The sequence below is a fragment of the Cydia splendana genome, chromosome 24, assembly GCF_910591565.1.
Source record: "Cydia splendana chromosome 24, ilCydSple1.2, whole genome shotgun sequence".
NCBI classification, from domain to species: domain Eukaryota; kingdom Metazoa; phylum Arthropoda; class Insecta; order Lepidoptera; family Tortricidae; genus Cydia; species Cydia splendana.
In genome coordinates, this window is record NC_085983.1 from 2,903,702 (window position 1) to 2,928,598 (window position 24,897).

At 39.3% G+C, this 24,897-nt stretch overlaps 1 protein-coding gene across 1 annotated transcript in view; it reads right to left on the reverse strand.

The window, feature by feature from the left end:
• Positions 1 to 24,897, reverse strand: part of LOC134802158 (lysosomal alpha-mannosidase-like) — a 37,506-nt gene that overhangs the window by 11,751 nt on the left and 858 nt on the right. Inside the window, exons 3-13 of the mRNA XM_063774752.1 lie at positions 24,672 to 24,730; positions 24,018 to 24,144; positions 22,713 to 22,817; positions 21,720 to 21,820; positions 20,384 to 20,517; positions 15,447 to 15,583; positions 9,383 to 9,475; positions 7,712 to 7,841; positions 6,916 to 6,991; positions 4,443 to 4,563; positions 3,561 to 3,651 (exon numbers count right to left, since the gene is read on the reverse strand). Of these exons, the coding sequence (XP_063630822.1) occupies positions 3,561 to 3,651; positions 4,443 to 4,563; positions 6,916 to 6,991; positions 7,712 to 7,841; positions 9,383 to 9,475; positions 15,447 to 15,583; positions 20,384 to 20,517; positions 21,720 to 21,820; positions 22,713 to 22,817; positions 24,018 to 24,144; positions 24,672 to 24,730 (1,174 nt within the window). The remainder of the gene's footprint in view (positions 1 to 3,560; positions 3,652 to 4,442; positions 4,564 to 6,915; positions 6,992 to 7,711; positions 7,842 to 9,382; positions 9,476 to 15,446; positions 15,584 to 20,383; positions 20,518 to 21,719; positions 21,821 to 22,712; positions 22,818 to 24,017; positions 24,145 to 24,671; positions 24,731 to 24,897) is intronic.

A 24,897-nucleotide genomic window follows, 5' to 3' on the forward strand; every position in this document is an offset into this window, starting at 1 on the left:
CACTCACTTTACAAGTCATAGCAGTACATTAATAGATTTAATTAGTAGCAACATAGCCGTTTTAAATACTCAAGTAGAATATATACCTACCCTTAGTCATCATGCATTCTTGACTTGTGAACTAAATATAAAGAAAAGTAAACCTGTACAACAGAAAATTATTTTAAGACCACTAAAAGATATTGACTCACTAATATTCAATCATACTCTTGAATGTGTTCCATGGGACAACATTATTTCACTATCAACTGTAAATGATATGGTAAATTCTTTTAATAGCATAGTTTTATCATTGTTTGACTTATATGCACCTCAAAAACAGGTTATTATCAGAGAAAGAAGCTATCCTTGGATAACATATACGATCAGGGAAATGATGCGTCTGCGTGATCAGGCTCATAATAGGTTTAGGGCATCTGGACTAGATGAGCATAAAAAATACTACACTGATTTAAAAAGCTGCGTTAACAAAGCTATATTTAATGAAACACGGGCATATTTCAATCAACATATTAACCGTAATGCTAGTAATTCTCGATCTCTGTGGAACAATCTTAAACGCACCGTGAAAGTAACTCAGAAATCTCAAAACCATGATATTCCTACTCATTTACGTGACCCAGATCTTATTAACTCGCATTTTCTCGAAGTTGCAGGTAATCCTGTAGCTCCTCAGCCATATCAATCTTACTTTGAATCCAATCGCTACCATGCCTTATCATTTAGCTTAGAGCCAGTAGATGAAATCTCAGTACTAAAAATAATTAGATCACTTAAATCCTCTGCTCTGGGCGATGACGGTATTTCATTAGATATGCTACTTTTAACTCTTCCTCATTCACTAGGTACTATCACTGCAATAATAAATAAATCTATAATATCCTCAGTCTTTCCCGATGCCTGGAAAATAGCATTAGTAACGCCTCTTCCCAAAAAAAGTAACGTAAGTAGTTTTAAAGATTTGCGACCAATAAGCATTCTTCCTTGTATATCTAAAATAATCGAACGACTTGTATATACTCAGTTATCTGCTTTTCTTGAAAAAAATCAAGTTCTTCCTGTTCTACAATCTGGGTTTCGTAAATCGCATAGCACGGCAACTGCACTTCTTGATGTAGTAGACAATATACTATCTGCACAAGATATGGGCAGGGGAACTATAATGGCACTGCTTGATTTCTCTCGTGCCTTTGATGCCATAAATACAAACTTATTGTTATCCAAAATGAAATATTATGGTTTTGAACCGGACACAATTAAATGGTTTTCGAGTTATCTTACTGATCGAACACAAATGGTCAAACTTCAAGATAGTAGCGGTATGATTTTGAAGTCTAAACCATCTATATTATCAAGAGGAGTGCCACAGGGATCGATCTTAGGCCCGCTATTATTTATTTTATATACAGCTGATGTCCGTGATGTAATAAAACATAGTAACTTCCACTTATACGCTGATGATATCCAAATCTACATCCCATGTGATTCTACTAATGTTGCTGTAGCAGTTGCCAAAATAAATGAAGACTTGAACAATATAACAACTTGGTCCTCCTCAAATTCTTTAGTTCTAAATCCCAGCAAATCAAAAGTTATGTTTTTCGGTTCCAAACACCAATTAATACAAATAGATAGCCATAAACCAATAATTTTCATTTCAGGCGAACCAATAGATCGTGTTTTCGAGTCGCGTAATTTAGGTCTTATAATGGACGAGACTCTTCGGTTTGAAAGTCACATAGCAAATATTGCCAGAAACTCGTTTTATAGACTAAAAATCCTCTATAGAATCCGTGATTTTCTTAGCGAAGACCTTCGAATCAAACTTTGTGATACGCTTATACTCTCAAGATTTGATTACGCGGATGTAGTATATGGTCCACGCTTATTAGCACGGACAGACCGCATCATACAAAGAGTCCAAAATGCATGTGCGCGCTATTGTTTTAAAATTTCCCCGCGAGCGCATGTGACTCCTTATTTAAATTCACCAGGCATTCTCAAAATGGCTTACAGAAGAGAACTCCATCTTTCTTCCTTATTGTTCGGCGTAGTAAAGTTTGCAAAACCGGAGTACCTCTTTGAAAAGTTCACCTGGCGCTCAAACACTTCAATGAAATATGGCCTTAGATCGGTCAGCAGCAAATTAGTAGCTTCACATCACTGCACCACCGCTTTTCGAGGTAGTTTTAAATACACAGCAACTAAGTGCTGGAATAATATACCTCCACCACTACAGATATTAAATGGTCTTCATAGTTTCAAAACCCGACTTAAGCGACATCTTCTTCAGATTCAAAAAGAACTACCTCTTGGCGGTAGAGCAATACCCTCTTACCTACCTTCTTATCTCTGATAATAGCCCAGCCAAACAATACACTAGACTATATTCTTAACAAATACGTATGCACTTCACACTCAATATATATCCCAATCTATATACACAAAACGTTCCTTTTTTAATATGTATATTTTAATATGATACTGTATTACACAAACTAACGAACACACATAAAATACACAGTAGGTATTACACATATATATATTTTTTATAACTTGCACTCCGCTCTCCGTTCCGTCACATATTTTATTTTCCTCTTTTACCTACTTTAGGTTCTTTATTATTTTATTAGGGTCCGACTGAAAACCAGCGTTGCAGTTAATTTTACTGTAACATCATGCTGAGTCGAGCCCCTTTTTAACATCACGCTGTTTTGTTTATATGTAAACATAAATTTAATTTGTTTTAAAAGTTTTTAAGGTTTTATGTTTAAATGCTTAGACTAAATACATTAGATCTATGTTCAAATGTACCATTAATGTGATGTTTGTGATGTTAAATAAAGTTTTTCTATGTCTTCTATGTCTATGTCTTCTAAGCTAATGCGGAATTTGTGGATAGACTAAGAGTTAGTAAGAATACGGAAATAGATCAATAAAGTCCAAGTTAAAGAGGTCATAGATTGACGTTATCTCAGATACAGAGGTAATTCGTATAAAATTCTAAAAAAACAATTAGGAAAATGTAATCTTATAAATATAGTCTCAGTAAAAGAGGTAAAATACACTCTCTGTCTCAATTATAGAGGTAAATGTGACTATAAAATCACAACAACTAATCCCAGTTATAGAGGTTCGTTTTATCTCACTAACAGAGGTAATTCAGTGCTAAAGTGTCGGGACCGCACCATGAGTCCCAGCTATAGAGGTTTCTCACTTATCCAGGTCCCACTTAACCAGGTTTCACTGTATATCGCTGGGAAGACAGTGTGGCGGCGGATCTGGCCGCGTAGCCAAGAGGCCAATCGCTTGCGCTCCGTAGAGATCAAAACCCAACTGTCACTGTCGCACTAATATGGAAGAGTGATAGAGAGACATAAAGCTTTTCGTTGTCGAAGCGATAGCGAATGTAACCTTGGCTAGGCCGGCTGCTTCAGCTTCACGTCAGTAACTGGCAGGAAGTTGCGCAGGATCGGGACAGGCGGCATGCTCTCGTTTCGGAGGCCAAGATTCTCTTTGGATCGCTGAGCCAAAATAGTTAGTTAGTTATTAATACTCACGCTATACTTGATGAATCGGGACCCATAACACGAAGATATGTTGAACTGGCACCGGTCATACGTCACATGTTGAGGGCTCGAGCGTAGCTTACTGCCGACAAAGCATTTTAATAAGTGTATAGTATTGTTGTATAGATGGCAGCATTGGCAGCACCATCTCTCTTGCTATACCGTTATCACAGAATAAATAATAGTACTAGGTACAGGGTACAGAAGATCACTCTCTAACAAAACGCGCCTGTTACGATCAGGACAGATGACCGCTAGGTGGCGACAGCGCCACGCTTTTTTTTTTCACGCCAAATTAGTGTGGGACGGATGTACTTGTAGCTACCACGAGCCACGCCTGTCCATACTTTAATATTAATATTATAAAAGGAAGTCTGTCTTTCTGTCTGTTACCTCTTCACGCTTAAACCACTGAACCGATTTAGTTGAAATTTGGTATAGAGATACAGGATAGACATAGAATAGTTTTTATGTCAGAAATCATCCCAAAGGGGTGGAATTTTGTATGGGGACTTAACAACAACTGCACAACAAACGTTGTCAATAGGAACTGTCCCGCCCGCGCGGTGTAGCACCGGCGCTGGTGCACGGGGAAGGACAAAAGACGGACGGGGAAGGGTAGTTTTCATTCAAGAAATCATCCTTTAAGGGGGTGAAAAGGGGGGTTGAAGTTTGTATGGGGAATCAACAAAACGTAGATTGAATAAAATAATAGCTACCTACCTAAATTAATAATTACACACTGACGAAGTCGCGGGCAAAAGCTAGTAAGTGTATAATGTATTTTTGTATAGATGCCAGCACCATCTCTCTTACTATCCAGTAAGGGATTCGTATAAGAGGTGTAAGCACACACAGTCACGTAAAGCTCACGTAAAAGCTTTCGAAATGAAGTCCGTAGATTTGGTGACGGCCGCGTGGATCCTGCTCGTGTAGTACTCCTTGACCCGCTGCCGCAGCACCCCGGACGCCACGCTGTGGTCTTGGACCACCCCTGCACACACCACACTTTACACGGACCACCCCTGCACATGACTATACCAAATGAGCGCTTCTTTTATTTTTTGCCATTTTTATATATTGTGACCTTTTTTGCCACTATTGTGTTATTTCTAGTCAGGATCGCGAGCCCTTTTCATCCTTATAGGAGAAAAAAGGTGTCCTAAAATCTCCATACATTTTCAAACTTTCCTTTTTGTTACCGCCATACAAACTATATATGGGGAAATGGTAACACAATAGGAATAAAACTCTGGGACATTTTCTTATCACATTAGGATCGAAAGAGCTCGTGATTCTGTGTATAAATACACAGAAGTGGCACAAAAGGTCACAAAATAGCAAAAAATAAAAGAAACGCTCAAATTAGAAGCTTTTACGTTCAAAAAGACTAAATCCATTTAGAATTTGAAAAGTGGACGCCATTGGCTACTTCTTCGTTTATAAACCGATTGCGTTAAAGACACCGTTATTATAGGGTGCGCGTTTTTTATTTTATTTTATTATTTATTTAATAAAATAGTTGTTGGAGAGTTGTTGGAGAGTCTGCTATCTTGTGGCCTGAATCGGAAACATATGTGCACATGTACATTGCGAAAGCAAGTCGCTGGCCCAATATTACAGGGTTCAATGTTTCACTTTTATCGAACTGAAATTTGAACATTGTCATAGTGACATTAAGTCGAATTTCAACTATCTTGAAAAGGTAACATAGAACCGTGTAATATTGGGCCAGCTAAGCCCTACCATCTACCGTTCTCGTCTGTACGTTTCCTTGTGCATAGTATGTTCGGCCATCTTGTGGGCTACATCGGAAGCATAAACGACACATTTACGCCTCGCGCCAAAAATCTGACGGCTCCTATGCTGCCCCCTATAGTTCATGCACGGGGCCTATACAGACGTAGTGCATATATTATTGTTTTCCATCGTATATTCTCGGAAACGTTCGTATTTTTCATGCTACTTCAGTCAACCTACACTACAGGTACTTTTTGTAACAATACTGAAATAGCAAGACACGTTCGTACGTTTCCGTGAAAATACGATGGAAATAGTACATTGTGCAACATGGGGCGTAAGCTGAATATTGCAAACGAGAGTAAGTTAAATCGGGACGGCATGCCGGAGCGATTAATAGACTCGAGTTTGCAATATTATTACGCCCCGAGTTACACACACTGTTTTTCATCACACTATTGCGATACAAAAATTAAGTATAAAGACAAAAAAATGTTAATTATGGCACTAGAAACTTCATAACTCCCTAGGGAGAACGCTTTTTCTATAACTCCCGCTAAACCTGCGTGCAATTCCACATTGTGATGAAAATAAAATGAACTACCACTATGGATGAAATCGCGTTGAATACTTAATGCTCAATTGAGGATCCCGTAGACTTAAAACTTAATATCTTAAAACCCTTCCCTTCAAAATAGGGTAAAACGGGACCCTATTACTACTAAGACTCCGCTGTCCGTCTGTCCGTCCGTCTGTCTGTCACAGTTGAAATTTTCACAGCTGATATATTTCTGTGGTCGCTATAAAAACAAAATGAAATAAATATTTATGCTCTGTATCTTTAGGTACTTAAATAAAAGTAAACAAATAATTCGTACATTTTCGGGTAGTTATAACGTACAGCATTTATTGATTAAACGACCAAATACAAAACCACCTGGATCTGTCACTGAACGGCCTGACTTTAACCTACATTATTTGATCATGTAATGTTTTCATCTACCCTCAACTGGCTTAAGGAGCCATTTGAGGGTAGATTTTGTTTACTTTTATTTAAATACCTAAAGATACAGACTATAAGCGGGGCTCGCATACAACAAAAGTGATATTTAGTTGGGTCAAACAGATCACTGTGTTATGTCTTTCCTGTAGACATACACGAGAGTTAAGGGCTATAAAGGCTAATTTTCTTATTGAACCCTTATCCACATGAAAAGGTCCTCCTTTTATTTAGAGAACTATGATAAAATCATTGCTTACATGCCCACAAGCTGTTAACTATTGCCCACAGGAGAGAAAAATGTACTGTTCGCGATAACACACTAGTTTTCTCTCCTGTGGGCAATAGTTAACAGCTTGTGGGCATGTAAGTAATGATTTTATCATAGTTCTTTAAATAAAAGGAGGACCTTTTCACGTGGATAAGGGTTAAATAAGAAAATTAGCCTTTATAGCCCTTAACTCTCGTGTATGTCTACAGGAAAGACATAACACAGTGATCTGTTTGACCCAGTTGCCGTTTTTTGCGTAATGGTACGGAACCGTTCATGCGCGAGTCCGACTCGCACTTGGCCGGTTTTTAGGTTACATTAAACGTGCGGCTTACCCATGACCCAATTGAAGTCTTCAAACATGTGTGTATACGGGCCCAAGTTGGCAGTTATTTGCATTTGCTTCGCCATCTGCAATTATATTCAACATTAGTCATTAGGGTAAAAGAAACCTTATTCAACGACCAAAAATATACGTTGAATGGCCAAGTCAGTTTCTATCAATTTCTCGACTCAAATTGGGCCCCGGATCAAATCGAATTGGGTCCCTACGGCTTAGCGCCACTTGCACCATCTCAGTGGGGTAGGAGGGCACGGGGCTCCACAAGGCGCTCAGCAAACTCCTAAGGGAGGCCACAGGTGAGCCTCGCGCAGGCGGCATTCTCACGCAAAGATTGGCCATAGCAATCCAGCGCGGGAACGCTGCCTGCGTGATGGGCACCCTACCAAGGGCAAAATATTTTGATAGATATTTTTAGCATTCGTTATTTTAAATGTACATAGTTTTAGTATATTCATTTTATACCACATTTTATAAAAAATAAGATTGTTAACCCAGTGTCACCTGTCAAATTTTACTGGTAACCATGGTAACTCTTTTTAACGGTTAACCCCGGGTTAGTGGGATGGTGTAAGTGGCCCTTAGACTCTAAGCTAACTCGACGTTTTAGCAAAAGAGATTTTATTATATTGGTTTATTTTTAGAATTTAAATTTGAAAGATTCACCTGTAGGTAGACTACCCTACCTGATGAGGTACTTGAACGTAGACCTCGAAGAGTACATGCCGACCGTACAGCTGTCCTGATCGTGCACGTACGGGAACAAATCGTCCTGTTTCGTCTGCATTTACCTGCAGGTAGATGTGCGCCTCCCTGATGAGGTACTTGAACGTAGGCCTCGAAGAGTACATGCCGACCGTATAGCTGTCCTGGTCGTGCACGTACGGGAAGAAATCGTCCTGTTTCGTCTCCAAGTCGGGGCTGAAACACATTTTGTAAGGCTGGTTTTTTTTATGTCTACGACTGGTGGTTTCGGTGGTGGGTTTTATTTTAGTAAAGACACGATTTCTTAAAATATCCTTATGAAGAAGTGGTACATACCTATTTTTATAACAAATTACGGTGGGATATACTTAAATACATATAAGAGCCTCGGTAGAGAGTACCATTTTGTACCATTTGGAGTTGAAACTCTAGGTCCATGGGGTCCCAGCGCGCATAAGTTGTTCGCAGAAATCGCGAAGCGTCTGGTTGACGTAACTGGTGACCGAAAAGCTGGCGGCTACCTCGCACAACGTATCAGCATTGCGATACAGCGAGGAAATGCCGCCAGCATCCTTGGTACAATGCCTCAAGGGCCTATTTTAGATTTAAGCTAGTTATTAATTTAGTTTAGTAGTACCACTGTATATATATTGTATGTAAATAAATGATCTTAAAAAAAAAGTATGATATACTGATGACTAACTTCGTTATACACAACTAGTCTCTTAGTCATTGAACTATTAATATTAGTAATGATACTCAATGAGTCTATTGTAACATTAATTTATAATGAAGGTAACCACCCACTAACATTTTAGTTGTAGGTAGACGGACCTAATAAGTTGACAGTTGATTATTCGATATTGAGGGTGGATTGAAGAATGAACGGGCATCGGACTTGAAACGAGTTCAGTCGTATGACGGTTTGGAATCCTAACGGTCGATTGTAAAATATACTGGATTATCAATATAGTTGTGAACTGTTCAACATCGTTTTATTTCATTCCGTGAAATACACACCAACAAGAGTGCGGCGGCGTTTCACTATAGTCTGTATCTTTAGGTATTTAAATAAAAGAAAACAAAAAATTTGTAAATTTTCGGGTAGTTATAAGTTATAACATTTATTGGTTAACCGACCAAATACACAACCGCCTGGATCAGTCACTGAACGACCTGACTTTCCTACATTTGATCATGGTATAATAATATACTCCGCCTGGTACTCTATTCCCGTCTTTTCTAGGTCACCTAACTGACACAAGCCTACGTCATCATGCGACAGCGCTATATGATAATATGCGATAGCGCTATATATAGCGGCCATGTTATTGTGACGTAGGCCTGTGTCACTCTGGGAATAGAAGACCATGTTTTATTAGACCATGCATTTGATCGTGTAATGTTTTCATCTACCCTCGACTGGCTTAAGGTGCTATTTGAGGGTAGATTTTGTTAACTTTTATTTAAATACCTAAAGATACATCGCCTGATCGCCCGTGGAGATCTGCAACAGAGGGTTTGCAAGTGCGTTGCCGGCCTTTAAGATGGGAGTATGGTTTTTATGTAGGTCGTATCGGTCGGTGCACACCGGCTGCGTGTGCGTGACGTGCACGTGCGCGTGCGCTAAAATGTTGGAGCCGCACACGCACACGTCACGCAAGCGGTGTGCCGTCTCTCATAAGGATATGTATACTACAACGCCGCACGCGCACGCCATGCACACGCAGCCGGTGTGCACAGGCCTGAGTGCTTACATCTCGTCATGGACGGCGGCCAGGTAGCACGGCGGGTTCGAGTAGAACATAGTTACGTTGAGTCTTTTCTGGTTCGCCCTCCAATTTGTGTGACTGGAAAAACATTGTCTTAATAATAAAAAAAAAGATTTTGCAAAAAATAACATTGTCGGTACAAGTTTTTTTCGATGACTGGACTTTTGTACCACTGGCAAGTAATAGAAAGAAAGAAAATACATTTATTTAACGCCACAACATATTACATATATTAGAAAAGACATGCAGACATAAAAAAAACCGGACAAGTGCGATTCGGACCCACCGAGGGTTCCGTACTTTTTAGTATTTGTTGTTATAGCGGCAACAGAAATACATCATCTGTGAAAATTTCAACTGCCTAGCTATCACGGTTCATGAGATACAGCCTGGTGACGGACGGACGGACGGACGGACAGCGGAGTCTTAGTAATAGGGTCCCGTTTTTACCCTTTGGGTATGGAACCCTAAAAACATTGGACGCTAAAATAGGACCCCCACTCAGCATAATGCCGTGGCAATCCGTGGCGCTGGTTTTCCGTGGGGACCTGACTTATAGAGACGACACATACTCATCGAGAAATCGAGACATTTGAAATGGTTGTCATTCTGAATCCCTATCAACGTTTGTCCTAAAGTCACTTGCCCTAACTGGTTTATCCTAATGGGCATGGGCACATGCCCTAACGATCAATTGTCATAACGATTATTTTCCATAATGTAAGGTTCTGAAAAATGGTTAAGTTTTAGAACTTGCTGCCACCAAAGTGGGTTAGGTTAGGGTTAGAACTGCGTTAGACTCGGCCCAACACACACTGGCTGAGTGCCCAGTTTTTGGCGAGGAACGGGACGAGTTGGTCGCCCAGGTAGGGCAAGACCTTTAGCTGCCAGCCGTAGTTCAGGCCATGCTGGGCAGCGAAAGTGCGTGGGAGACTGTGCTCACGTTCTGCGAGCACGTCATGGGAGACAAGGAGGCGGCCGAGCGCGAACGGGAAGCCCGGGCCGAGGCTGACCCAATGCGCCGCCGCCGCATAGGCCGCAGACGTGCCGCTCATGAGCGGAACCTGCCGCCCTGATGAGAGCCAGCGGGTGGCGGATATGGGGGCGTCCCCGCCCATGACGCTGGCTCCCGAGATGGTAAGCGCGACGTCGTGTCCCAGAAGCGCTTCCACTGGGACGATCATTAAAAAATAGGGGTATGGATCCTAGTCAGGATAGCCGCTGCGGGGTCGCGGACGCATGGCGTGAGCTTCCCCGTAACCCCGCAACCATGGCGGCGAGAGGACACCATGGGGTTTAGTGGGTAGTGGGGCCTCTTTACAGCCCTGAGTCCCACATAACCGTCCGGGTTTCTCCCCGGCCCGGCGGTATGCGTAGAAGCATTCCCCATGTAAAAAAAAAGGGTTAGAACTGCGACCTGCGAAAAGAAAATACTTATGCTTAATAACATTAGGATAAGTAATCAATAAGGAAAACAAAATTAGGGTTTTTAGTGTTAGGACAACAGATCATTATGACAAACAATATTAGGGAATGCAAAGATAGGAGAAAAGACTTTAGGGATTCAGATATAGATCCATTGAAAATACAATGTTGTTGTTGTTATAAAATACAGCAATTGGGGAATCTAGTGCCCATATAACCATTCCAGTCGCAGAATCACAAAGTGGTAACTAAATGTCAGATGTGTCGTAACAGAGTCCACACAATGTGTCTAGAATTGTTTCGAAACAAAGTGTCGTCGCCGTGTCTACACTTTTCCGTAACAAGGTGTCGACACATTTGTGTGCACTTTGCGTGCGGTTTGCGACTAAATCTGACAGCAAATTTGTGACAGCAAATGTCAATATAAAATACTTCTTGAAAACCAAGGTTTGTCAAACTACTATTAGTGTCTCGTGTGCTCGTAATTCTAGTAAGTCATCATGGGCAATGCAAATGATAATAATCGACCGAAACCATATAAACACCCAACACCCGTCAACCTTTTACAGAAAAGTTTTTAAAGAAATTCAATAAGCTACTTAGGTCAGGCAACGAATGCTCCAAAAGTTGTAGAGGGAAATGCTCGGAACACAATTTTTGACTCCGTAACTCGGTTTGACAAGTTAGGAGGTGAACATATCAAAAGTCCCCGGCCGTAGCCCTTGAGCGGGGGGGAGAGAGGGGGCTTTGAAGGTCCCATTTTCCCGTTTTTCGATTATATCTCGGAAACTATGCATCTCAGCGACATGGCCACTTATACAAAATGAAAGTTAATTTAATTTGTTACAAGTTTATTCAGTAATTTTTTTGAGATATGAATAGTTTTTGAGATATCCGCTCTTGAAAGTTTATTTAGGGCTCTCAATTTTATCTTGATATATCTATATCAGTGAAGGTGCTAGGCCGTGTTTGGTATCGTTTTCGTATAAATCTGGGGTGCTGAATCCATTTAAGATATCACATTGACACCATTCCACAAAATAAAAATAAATCTTTTTAGGGTTCCGTACCTCAAAAGGAAAAAACGGAACCCTTATAGGATCACTCGTGCGTCTGTATGTATGTCCGTCTGAATACACAAAATAGTTCTTTACCTATAGATGACAGGAAAACCTATTAGAAATGTGCAGTCAAGCGCGAGTCGGACTTAATGTACGGAACCCTTAATACGCGAGTCCGACTCGCACTTGGCCGGTTTTTTTGAAACTCTTCTTGACGCTTAACCGCTGAACCGATTTCGTTGAAATTTGGTATAGAAATAGTTTGCGTCCCGGAACAGGACATAGGATAGATCTTATAACCAAAATCATCTTTTGAAGGTGTGAAAAGTGGCGTGGAAATTTGTACGGGAAATCAATAACCGCTGAACCGATTTATATGAAATTTGGGATGGTCTACATCTTTGATTTAGTTAAAAATGATGAAAAAACATGACTTCAAACCTAAACTTAAACAGTATTAACTTCAAGAAGTCAATTCTGAATTCCCCCCTACACCTCATTTCACACCTTTAAAGGATGATTTTTGAGATAACTTATTATATCCTGTCTCGGGACTCAAAATATATGTGTACCAAATTTAAATTAAAACTGTTCAGCAGTTTAAGCGTGAAGAGGAGTTTAAAAGAAAGTATTTTAATAAGTTTATATGTTTTTACTTCGGAATGGTGTCAATGTGATACCTTAACTAAATTTGGTACTGCGAATTTATACGAAAACGATACCAAACATGGCCTCGTAGCTTTACTGTTGTAGAAGTCAAAATAAAATTGAGAGCCCTAAATTCTTATTACTTGGCCAAACTTGTGTAGAAGGAAAAGGTAAAATAAAAGTCTTCGGCAGGAATATAAGACACAAATATTTTTTTTTTTTGCGTTACTATTTCATTCATCAAATATAAACATACCTTGATTATACTATTCTAGTGAGATCCTCATAGATAAACAAAAACATTTACTTAAAAAATTACAAGGTCGAAATGTCACGGAACTTGTGAGAGTAATATGTGAAAAATATAAACTTTTATGACAAAAAAAATCTGGACACAATTTAAGAATCACCCAATTGCGTCGAGGAATCATCTGTATTTTTGCTTGTTTCATTACCTCCTCGCTTCTTTTTTGTCCTTTGTATTCTGTACCAATTTGTTAGATCTGAAAATAAAGATAACTTGCGTCGTCACGGATGTCGATTTATAGGTTTTAGGGAGTGCAGAATTCGAAAACGATGATCATTTTATAATCCAAGATGGCGGCTACGTATTTTGTCATAAAAGTGGAATCCAAAATAGTCATCATTTTCGAAATCTGCGCCCCCTAAAACCTATAAAATGACATCCATGACGACTTTTATGACATAGTGCATGGCCGCCATCTTGGAATCCAAAATAGTCATCATTTTCGAAATCTGCGCCCCCTAAAACCTATAAAACGATATCCATGACGACTTTTATGACATAGTGCATTGCCGCCATTTTTAAATTGAAAATGTTATCATTTTCGAAATCTGCGCCCCCCAAAACCTATAAAACGACACCCATGACGACTTTTATGACATAGTGCATGGCCGCCATTTTGGATTCCAAAATGGTCATCATTTTCGAAAGCGGGGCCCCCTAAAACCTATAAAACGACATACATGACGACTTTTATGACATAGTGCATGGCCGCCATCTTGGAATCCAAAATGGTCATCATTTTCGAAATCTGCGCCCCCTAAAACCTATAAAACGACACCCATGACGACTTTTATGACATAGTGCATGGCCGCCATTTTGGAATCCAAAATGGTTATCATTTTCTAAATCTGCGCCCCCCAAAACCTATAAAACGACACCCATGACGACTTTTATGACATAGTGCATGGCCGCCATTTTGGATTTCAAAATGGTCATCATTTTCTAAATCGGGGCCCCCTAAAACCTATAAAACGACATCCATGACGACTTTTATGACATAGTGCATGGCCGCCATCTTGGAATCCAAAATGGTTATCATTTTCGATATCTGCGCCCCCTAAAACCTATAAAACGACACCCATGACGACTTTTATGGCATGTTATGTATGCCATGGCTGCCATTTTGGATTCCAAAATGGTCATCATTTTCAATATTGGGGCCCCCTAAAACGTATAAAACGACATCCATGACGACTTTTATGACACAGTGCATGGCTGCCATTTCGGATTCCAAAATGGTCATTATTTTCGAAATCGGCACTCCCTAAAACCTATATATCGACACCCATCTCGACTTTTATGACAAAGTGTTTTGCTACCATCTGCATGCAAGACATTTCTATTATTTTTACGTACAAAAATGGCCCCCTGTCAACTTTCAATCGAGATTTAATCGATAATTTATTCGATTAATATTCAGATTAATTCAATTTCAATCTATGTTAGGTCGACTAAACTAATCGCGATTAAAATTTGAGAATTAACTTTTTTTATTCCATTAATTAGTCGAATAAACAGTTAATCGATTAATGCCCATCTCTGACCACGGCATTTTTACACTTTGAGAATATCTGAAAACAAATCAACACAAGGAGCCATTTTGCAAATCCAGTAACTTTGTTATTACTTTTGACAGCGCGTGTCATGTGTCAACACAGAGTCGACACAAAGTCGAAACATTGCAACTACTTTGTGACTGCAATATTTCTCAGCCTTAAACCATATTTATACATCATAATTAACAAGTTTCGTAGTATGTAAAGCGTTATTTCTGTTATTTAAGTATAGTATACGCATCGAAGTACTAAAAATGCTTCAAATAATATAGTTATGAACACAGGCACTGAGAAGTAAACAATTTCATTTCCGGCTAAACTAAAACAATGTGGTGGCGCGTTGATTATATTACACTTAGTTTATCAAATCACTCGAGCAGTTTAATTCCCCATAATAATTTAAGTCATATTGTAATATAAATGCAAACAATATATAATTACGTCTTGTAATCCGTTTTAGAGATGGCGTATTAATGTCACTTATTTTTATTTAAGTATTTTTCCATCTGACAGTTTCCATTTGACAGGAACAAAATGAACGAATGAACGAATGATTTTGGCATAAAGTAGTCGCAAACCCGAAACAATGTGTGCACACGGCGACCACACTTTATGTCACTTTGTGTCATGTGTCGACCCTTCCCCATTTCTGGTAACTGTGTCGACACGGCGACGACTCTGCGACTGGAATTGTGACCGAAACAGACGGTGTCGACACAAGATGTGTCAACACCGCGTCGTAACGGCGACTGGAAATGGTTGTATGGGTGGTTGAGTGAATTGACCACACGTTTTCAATTCTGTTACTTAGTATAACTTAAATGCCTACAGTTTGCGCGGAAAGAGAAGAGTCATGAAATGTATGGGGTCTAAAACATTCTACGAGTCTACTTTAAGTAATGGAGGTAGGTAGGTAGTATTGAACGAAGACATACGAAATCAAACGCTCGAAATTCAAAAATCAGCCACATGGGAGCACTTGCCATGGCTTCCTATCCCAATTCTAAGGATAGGAAGCCATGGCAAGTGAAAAATCTAGGGAGAAGACATACACGATTAGCTTATCGATGTTTTCGAACCAGACGTAAGCATCTGAGTAGGCTTTACGATGTCCCATGATCACCATCACGTTCCGCGTCTCGAAGTTCGGTGCTTGGCGGTATAGCACGCTTTCGATAAACTTGTCTACCTGTGGACGATAACATCAAACATTTTCTACCTGTGAACGAGCAAAGTCCAGCGAAATCAAATTATATTCCGAAACACTGAATCCAAATTAAAGTGTCATTCTATGGAACTTGCATACTATGTAACAGGGATGTTACGGAGCTCCGGTTCCGTTTCCGTTAAAGCGGAACTTCCGTTTGGTATTACACATCCGTTTCTGTTCCGGTTCCGTTATGTTTGAAACGGAAGTTATAACGGATGTCAATGCTTCGCGCGGCGGCAGCGTAAGTACATCAAAAACAAACAGGTTCATACCAGTCATTCGCTCATCGCCCCGCTTGCCACGTGCTACGCTAATTTGTTGTTTGTTTGTATACTTTGTTTTATTCGTGTTATTAAAATTAAAATCGTATGTGTTCTGTTGTGTACTGACTACTGACTGTGTGTAGTGTGTGTGGTGAATGTTAGTGTGTAATAAAAACTTTTTACAAAAAAAAGCAAACCGACTTCAAAAAGGATGAAATAAAATATTATCCTTTTTGAAGTCTATGCGTTACCAACTGATATGTTTGAAGTCGGTGCCAAGCCAATTTTTAAGCATACCATGACTTTGGTGCAATTCGATAAGGATTTACCTACGTTGGATTGCCTTACACGACGACAATGAACGTACTTTCTGTAGGTACAGTCGACGTTAAAAATATGTTTACACTTTTCGCCTTATTACAAAGGAGTAAGGTGCAAAAGTGTAAACATATAATTGACGTCGACTGGACCTAAGAACACACCTCAGAACACACGATCAAACCTTCTTGGCGCAGTCTGTACCATGTTTGTCGGCACATTAGTGTAAATATAAATGCATTTTTTTGCCGTCGTATTTTTTAAAGAGCATTTCTTACTAATGCTCGAACAGTCTATAGCACGCAAGTGTGGGATTGGGACTGAGTTATTTCCCGTCCCTTATCCAGAGGACTACATTTGAAAATATAAAAAAATTCAAGGAATTTACCTTCTTGCTCTTGCCAAATTTCACCTAAGGCGGTTCAGTTATTTAGCCATGAAAAGGCGACAAAGAGGCAGACAGAATTCTTTACACATTTATAATAGTTATTAGTAAAGTTCTAATGGGATTTATAGCCATAAAGCTGATTATTTTTGTCTGGTATTGTTTCTACTTGGCTTGGCACCGACTTCAAACATATCAGTTGGTAACGCATAGACTTCAAAAAGGATAATATTTTATTTCATCCTTTTTGAAGTCGGTTTGCTTTTTTTTGTAAAAAGTTTTTATTTTTCCATTTTTAGTTTTAACGCATTGTTAAGAGCGCGACGCATGAATGAAAAACAAGATCATGTTTAACACTAAATTCGTGTAAGTACCTATTACTTTAGTAAATAGAAATCAGGAATTTTCTCGAGTCCGTCTGGGAAATTATAATTCCTGTCAACTAAATCCATCCGCCCGCCCCGCCACTGACCCAATCCCTCAGCCCCCCGATCACTCAACCTCACAGCACATCAACCCCTGATCCAGGAATCCCTCGATCCTGAACCAGCAACCCTTCAACCGCCATTCCCCGACCCCTTAATCCCTGACCCCTTAACTCCTAACCCCCGATCAGTAGCCTTACCAGCTTACCACGAGTTTGACATTGATATATTCGCTAGCATGTGTGTAACTTACTTCCTATGCATCTCGCTTGTACTAACCTTAATGTGAGCGAGATGCATAAAAAGTTACATTTAGATGCATAAGACGTTAGCGAATATGTCAATGTCAAACTCGTGGTAAGGCTACAGTTGCAGTACATCAAATTGGTGGTTTTCGGAAGCAAATGCTCGAGTTACTTTAGAAAACCCCGAAATTACTTAACACGTGCCTTTAAAAATTAAGGAGTTCCCTCAATTCCTCATGGATTCCATTATCAGACCAGAACCAAAAATAATACGGAAACACCTTGGAGGTAACTTCTTCCAAAAAAAAAAAGAATTACTCAAATCGGATCACAGGTGCCGGAGTAATCGCTTAACATACTTACATTTAAAGAAATCATCATCATTATCATCAAAATAATCATCATCATCATCAGGTCTACTTCATCAAATTGGTGGTTTTCGGGAGAAAATGCTCGAGTTGCTTAAGAAAACGCCCAAAACACCATGCATGTGCCTTTTAAAATTGAGGAGTTCCCTCAATTCCTCATGGATTCCATCATCAGAACAGAACCAAATTAAAATGGGACCAACTCGGAGGTAGCTCCTTTCAAACAAAAAAAGAATTACTCAAATCGGACTACGGATGTCGGAGTAATCGGTGAACGTACATAGAAAAAAAAAAAAAAAGATAGCCACAACCGAATACAGAACCTCCTCCTTCTATGAAATTGAAGTCGGTTAAAAAACGCACAATGAAGCCGAAATCAAGTTCGATTTGGAACTATTTTGATGAAGTTAGTGGGGACCCGGCTAAGTGTAAACTTTGTCTGAAGGTTTATTCTAGAAAGGGGAAAACGACTACATCGTTAAAAAGTTAGGTTCCGATTCTGGTTCCGGTTCAGGTTTCGGTTCCGTTTCCGTTTTCGGTTCCTTTAAACTAAATTGAAAACATCTGTTTCCGTTTTCGGTTCCGATAAAACCACATCCGTTACATCCCTGCTATGTAAACAAACCGCCATATTGAAATTGTCAAAGTATAATGAATTTACTAGTTAGTGACTTTTGTTTACATAGTTAGCAAGTTTATTTATTTATTTATTTAAACTTTATTGCACAAAAGAAAACTTATCGTACAAAAGGCGGACTTAATGCCAAAAGCATTCTCTACCAGTCAACCTTAAGGCAAAGCAGAGAGATTGTGGGCGGTGCAACTGCTACTACTACTAACAAAATTTAATATAAGGACGCAACGCTAATTTAAAGAATTTTAACATACATACGCAAGTACATCAAAATATACACGATACATAAAATATAAATATACATATAATAAAAATATAAATATACATATATATATATATACATATATATACCTAACATTAAATATATACAATAAAATATATAACTTATATAACTAAAACTAGGAATCCTTCATTCTACCAGCAAAGAAAGCACGTAACGATTTCTACAAGTTCTACAGAATGACACTTTATGTGACTTCGCTGGTTAAAATAAATGAATACTATCCTGGTGGTCTTGTTGACTATAGTGACCAAAACCAAATGTGCCATAACATAATATTATAAATATGTTGATAACAGCAAAATATGAATAAGTTTCTCGCATTTACGCACAGTAGGCACAGTTACATACATACATACATATATATATAAATGATGTCAGATTTCCGCAAGAATAAACATTAAACAAACGCACAATATTAGTTGAAACAAGACCGAAGTGGTCCCGTGAACAAAGTTTTGTACGGAACTTTCGTAATTGGGTCAAACAGATCACTGTGTTATGTCTTTCCTGTAGACATACCCAAGAGTTAAGGGCTATAAAGGTTAATTTTCTTATTTAACCCTTATCCACGTGAAAAGGTCCTCCTTTTATTTAGAGAACTATGATAAAATCATTGCTTACACGCCCACAAGCTGTTAACTATTGCCCACAGGAGACAAAAATGTACTGTTCGCGCGAACACACTAGTTTTCTCTCCTGTGAGCAATAGTTAACAGCTTGTGTGCATGTAAGTAATGATTTTATCACAGTTCTCTAAATAAAAGGAGGACCTTTTCACGTGGATAAGGGTTAAATAAGAAAATTAACCTTTATAGCCCTTAACTCTAGTGTATGCCTACAGGAAAGACATAACACAGTGATCTGTTTGACCCAATTAGCTAGCCTTCTCGCGACTTCTACGCGAATTTTCCAAATTTTTAATTTTGTTTGCCTTTGTCGTATTAATTCTGAAAAGTCTTGATAGTGTACCCCTAGTGTGAATTTCTTTTGACAGCGTGACGTGATGTTCGCGTTTGCGTTAAGTGTCATTTTGTATGGGATTTTGACTTTCCAACACGTCCCGCTTGGCGCGCTGTTCAAAATCCCATACAAAAATACACAACGCAAACGCGAACGCTCGTCATGCTATCGAATGAAATTTACACGAGGAGCTCAGTACGGTTACCATCAGTTTGTCACTGACATAAACGCCGTCGAGAACGTAATTTACTTTCTATACATCCCGTTTGCACTAATATGCGAGTGCGAGCGAGATGTATAGAAAGTAAATTACGTTCTCGACGGCGTTTATGTCAGTGACAAACTGATGGTAACCGTACTGATCATAAGATTGTGAACAGTGGCGGATTTGCCCTAAGGCCCGGGCCTAGGCGGCAAGATGATAGGGGCGGTAAATTGTGACAAAAAAATCGCTGATGATAACAAGAAATCATCATTCATCATCATTTCAGCCTATATATATACGTCCCACTGCTGGGCACAGGCCTCCTCTCATACGCGAGAGGGCTTGGGCTATAGTCCCCACGCTAGCCCAATGCGCATTGAGGACTTCACATACACCTTTGAATTTCTTCGCAGATGTATGCAGGTTTCCTCACGATGTTTTCCTTCACCGAAAAGCTAGTGGTAAATATCAAATGATATTTCGTACATAAGTTCCGAAAAACTCATTGGTACGAGCCAGGATTTGAACCCGCGACCTCCGGATTGAAAGTCGGACGTCAGATCCACTCGGCTACCACCGCTCTCTAACAAGAAATATTTAACTTAAAATGTAATCAATAATATGATGGGTGCTGAGAAAGGGGCGGCAAAGACTGCAAATCCGCCACTGATTGTGAAGTGTTATTTTCCTCACCCGGTCCGTTAAGTCAGAGAAGAGTATGTTAGAGGTAACCAGCAGGGGGTCGGTGCACAGTTTGCTGAAACAGAAGCCAGGGGGCGCCCAGTACCCGTCGAACAAGTTATGCGTGAACATGTCGGTCGACGGACCTGTATAGAAATATAAGTATTTTTTGACAAAAATCATTTTTGATAAAAGGACATTTATTTATATAACAAATATAAAAAGTAATATTATAGAAATTTACAAATTTACAGACTAGGGTCGATAGGAAATTTAAACCATATTTTAAATGGAACAGAGTCGCTTTTGCTTTGATCCGTTCCATTTTGAAGCAACGCAAAATCAACTCTATTTCCTAATTCGTACGTGACACTCCCATGGTCACAGAATAAATAATTGTACTACCGTACAGAAATGACACTTCCTACAAAACCAAAGTTTGACAGCGATTCAGGGACGAATCATGTTGTCCCTTTCTTATGTATGGCACTATCCCTTTCGGATATTTAGGGTTGTCAAAATTCAAGTCATTATCTTATCTGTGGTAGTGCTCGCAAAGGGACGTCAAGTTGTGCCAACGCTAATAATTGCTCGAAGCCATGCTGAGCCGAACGGAGCCGAGTATGCCCGAAAGGATCAGTTTCGCTCTCCTGCCAAAACTTAACATTTTAATCGAGTGTCTCCCCACTGCCATGGTCTGCGGGCCGGGGAGCGGTAAGAAGTGTGCGGGCGACGGGGCCGTCAGTCAAGAGTGAGGGACCAATGGGAGTGTCTCGTAAGAATTTGTCAAGGACTGTCTCATTTAGAGTTGCCAGATTTTTTTTTTGAGATATATAGTATTTGATGGTTTAGAATAAGAATAAATTTATTATCAAAAGATTTAATTTAAAGGATCTAAAAATAAAGTATACGCAGAAAAATATAAGTATTTCTTTATTTCTTACACTTTTTTGCCTGTTGTAGTTTCAGTTTAAAATAAAGTATTTTAGCCCGAGATTTTAGCATACTTTATGTGTTTCGTATTGCATAAAGTATACGGAGGCCAAATAAAGTATAAGTACTACTATATAATAGTAGTAGCAGTAAACTCTTTATTGTACAAAAAGACATATTAAAAATAGCATACAATTAGTAAGAAGTACAAAGGCGAACTTATCCCTTCGAGGGATATTATAGTATGTCTGGCAACCCTAGTCTCATTTCAATCATAGACATAGAGAATCATACTATCTTTGTCTTACTAGTACTAGCTCCCAAAAGAAAAGGATGAGTATATAGTTTTCCTGGTTCTTACTGACTGACAAATTGGTTTGACCAACTATATATATAATATAAGTGATTTCCTTACCAAGGTCATCGCTGCCGCGCCATAAGAACTCCAATGATTTCCTGCGCATTCGCGCCACTTCCTCGTCGTAGCTGATTGGGTTTATGAATAACGCGTCATATCTGCAAGGTAACGACTATATTACCAAACCGAAGTCAAAATGTAACTAAGCATCAACAACGTATCAGCATTGCGATACAGCGAGGAAATGCCGCCAGCATCCTTGGTACAATGCCTCAAGGGCCTATTTTAGATTTAAGCTAGTTATTAATTTCGTTTAGTAGTACCACTGTATATATATTGTATGTAAATAAATGTTTGATCATTAAAAAAAAAAACTAAGCATTAAATCTTTCTTTAGAAAAAGACTTTCGTCACTGAGCGTTTTAGAGCATTTAATAACTGGAGTCGGCTTTAAGAGCTTACCCCCCTCTGCCGAAGAACTTGCACAGTTGTGTAAACTTTTGTATGGACTGACATGGCTATTTGTAGTATTTGTACGTTACGTACAAATCATGTAGAAATAGATTGCTATTACTATTCATTTGACGTCCCCTCCTCCGCAAAAATCGCCAGACTGTTTCGTACAGAAAATGACAGCCATGGCGTCTCCAGTTACTAAATACTCTAAGCTGAACGTTGATCAAGACGAAATCATTATTACGATACCTAACGTATAGTATATCTTATCTTAACTTTATATTCTTATTATAATTAACTTATCGTCAATTTATGTGAATGTTAGGGTCGGCAACGCGCATGTAACACCTCGAAACCGAGAACGAGAAGACGAGAAATTCTTGCCCTTGATAATTTTCGGCTCTTCTAGCTGTCGATATGGGGCATTATCTATGAAAAGGGACCTTATTGTCGATGGCGCTTACGCCGCACAGCGTCGCGCGGCATTGTATTTATATCGGTGCATCATTAATAATGGTGTAAGCGCCATCGACAATAAGGTCCCTTTTCATAGATAACGTCACATATTATGAAAGCACAAGAATGTAAACTCACCCCATCTGTGCCATGAGAGAGGTGAACTCCCGCGAATGTCCATACACGTCTGTCGCCCACGCCACTAGAGGGCGCGCGCATGCGCGGAATGTAGAGTTCAGCTTCCTGCAAGAGAATAAGGTTTTGGAAAAAAAATCATTTTTGGTACAAGCTTTTATCGCTGACTGTACTTTTCTTACGACAGACAACTAATACTCATCAATTCTAAAACCCATAACACAATTAGATTTCGTTGTTTCATCACAGAGTTCCTATGGACACCTCCTGTTTCCATCATCAGATCAGCTCGATGGTACCATAATATTGCATTGTCATTCGATTTATACATGCATGCAAAATTTCAGCTCAATCGGAAACCGGGAAGTGGATCAAATTTAACTTGCAAGATTTGATTACAGACAGACAACGGGACAGGTGAAACTAAATAAAAGCTTGTAATAAAATACAGTCAAGAATAATTATTTTCATCACATCAGATCGTAAACGATCTCTTTATATTTCAGAAACTGATGAAAAAGTTGCATTTTATTCACAAGAGTGAAAGAGTAATGTGATTCGTAGCTCAGTTAAGAGCAATGCACGGATTGCAGAGGTCGCGAGTTCAAGTCCTGCCGGAAGCGGATTTTTTTTTTCTTTAATATAAAGTTTATATCTGAAATTATCGGAAGTGCCTATCATAATATCGGATGTCAGATGACCCTTATGACAACAGTTGTTTGTGAAAACGCTCCATTAGTTCTCACCTGAGTGAGTTGGTCGATGATGGCGTGATAGTTGATGGAGGCTTCGTCACTGACCCCCCAGGCCACCGCCCGCGATGGTTAAACAACTCTGACATACTGTTCTTACCAGAGTTTGTGTACCGTTTGATAATAGCATAATAGTAACACCAAGCTCAGCCTAATGATTTCTCCCCTGTGTGATACGGATATTGGACGAGAAATGCAATAAAGATAGCTCTAATACAGTCCATATCATGTGTCAACTGTGTGATTACGTGTAGTGATGGCTAGTTCATGATTGCTAGCGTTTACAAGGCCTTAAGGAGCATTCCGTGAAATTGTCTACCGTTGTTCCGTACAAACGCGAGTTTTCTGAAGATTTCCAGGTATAGGAGTTTCTTATTCTGTGACAAATGGTCAAAAATATGGCCAGAAAAATAATCGGCTTTAAACGCCGAAAAAAAGTTCTAATATACAAAATAAAATGCGTTTGTACGGGACAGCCCGTGGAATACTCCTTAGGGTGTACTGAGTTGCTGACTCACAATGGTGAGACACAACAGCTTTGACGAACAGTTCTCACCTGAGTGAGTAGGTGAACTGGTCGATGATGGCGTGGTAGCTGGCGGAGGCTTCGTCGCTGACTCCAAGACCGCCGCCCACGATGGTCAGGCGGCCTTGGCGGATCAGCTGGTACATCATACGATGGACTGAAAATAAACTTATATATATATATATATATATATATATTATATATATATATATATATATATATATATATCTGATGACTTCACTGCCTTGTGTGATATGTGTATATACCTATACAGGGTCATTTTTGGACCGTTAGGTGATTAAGTAGTCCATACTCCATACTGAACAACTTTTTCTATGGGACCAACTCCGAAATCACAAAATCTTTTTTGACCGTTTCATACATTTTGGTCGAGTGGATGTCGACGTTTTATATGGGAAGGCCAAATTTTTATGGGATTTCGGGGTTGGTCCCATAGAAAAAGTTGTTCAGTATGACCTACCTAATCACCTCGCACAATATGGCTAACGGTCCAAAAATGACCCTGTGTAATTGAGTCTTTAATGTCAAAAAGAAAAAACTTAGCTCAGCCAATAGAAAAACATTTATTGCGCCCAATATTCGTAGAATTTTCAGTATTATCCATGGCCTACTCCATACGATTCAATAATTAAATTCTTCAGATTACACTTAGATTAAACTTACCTGACGCATGTCGATTTTTCCACCAATGGAAAAGATATGCCGTGTCCGATAGTGTGAACCTGAAATAAAAAAAATTAAGTTTAAGTTTTTGATTTAGTTCACAAGATGGCAGACCCTCCAACCTCCAACGTGCACAGTCGCTATGGGTGGGTAAGCATGTAGTCTAAATACTTTTGGCCTGGGGTTTAGTAACTTAGTAAGTACGTAGTAATAAACTCTTATTTGT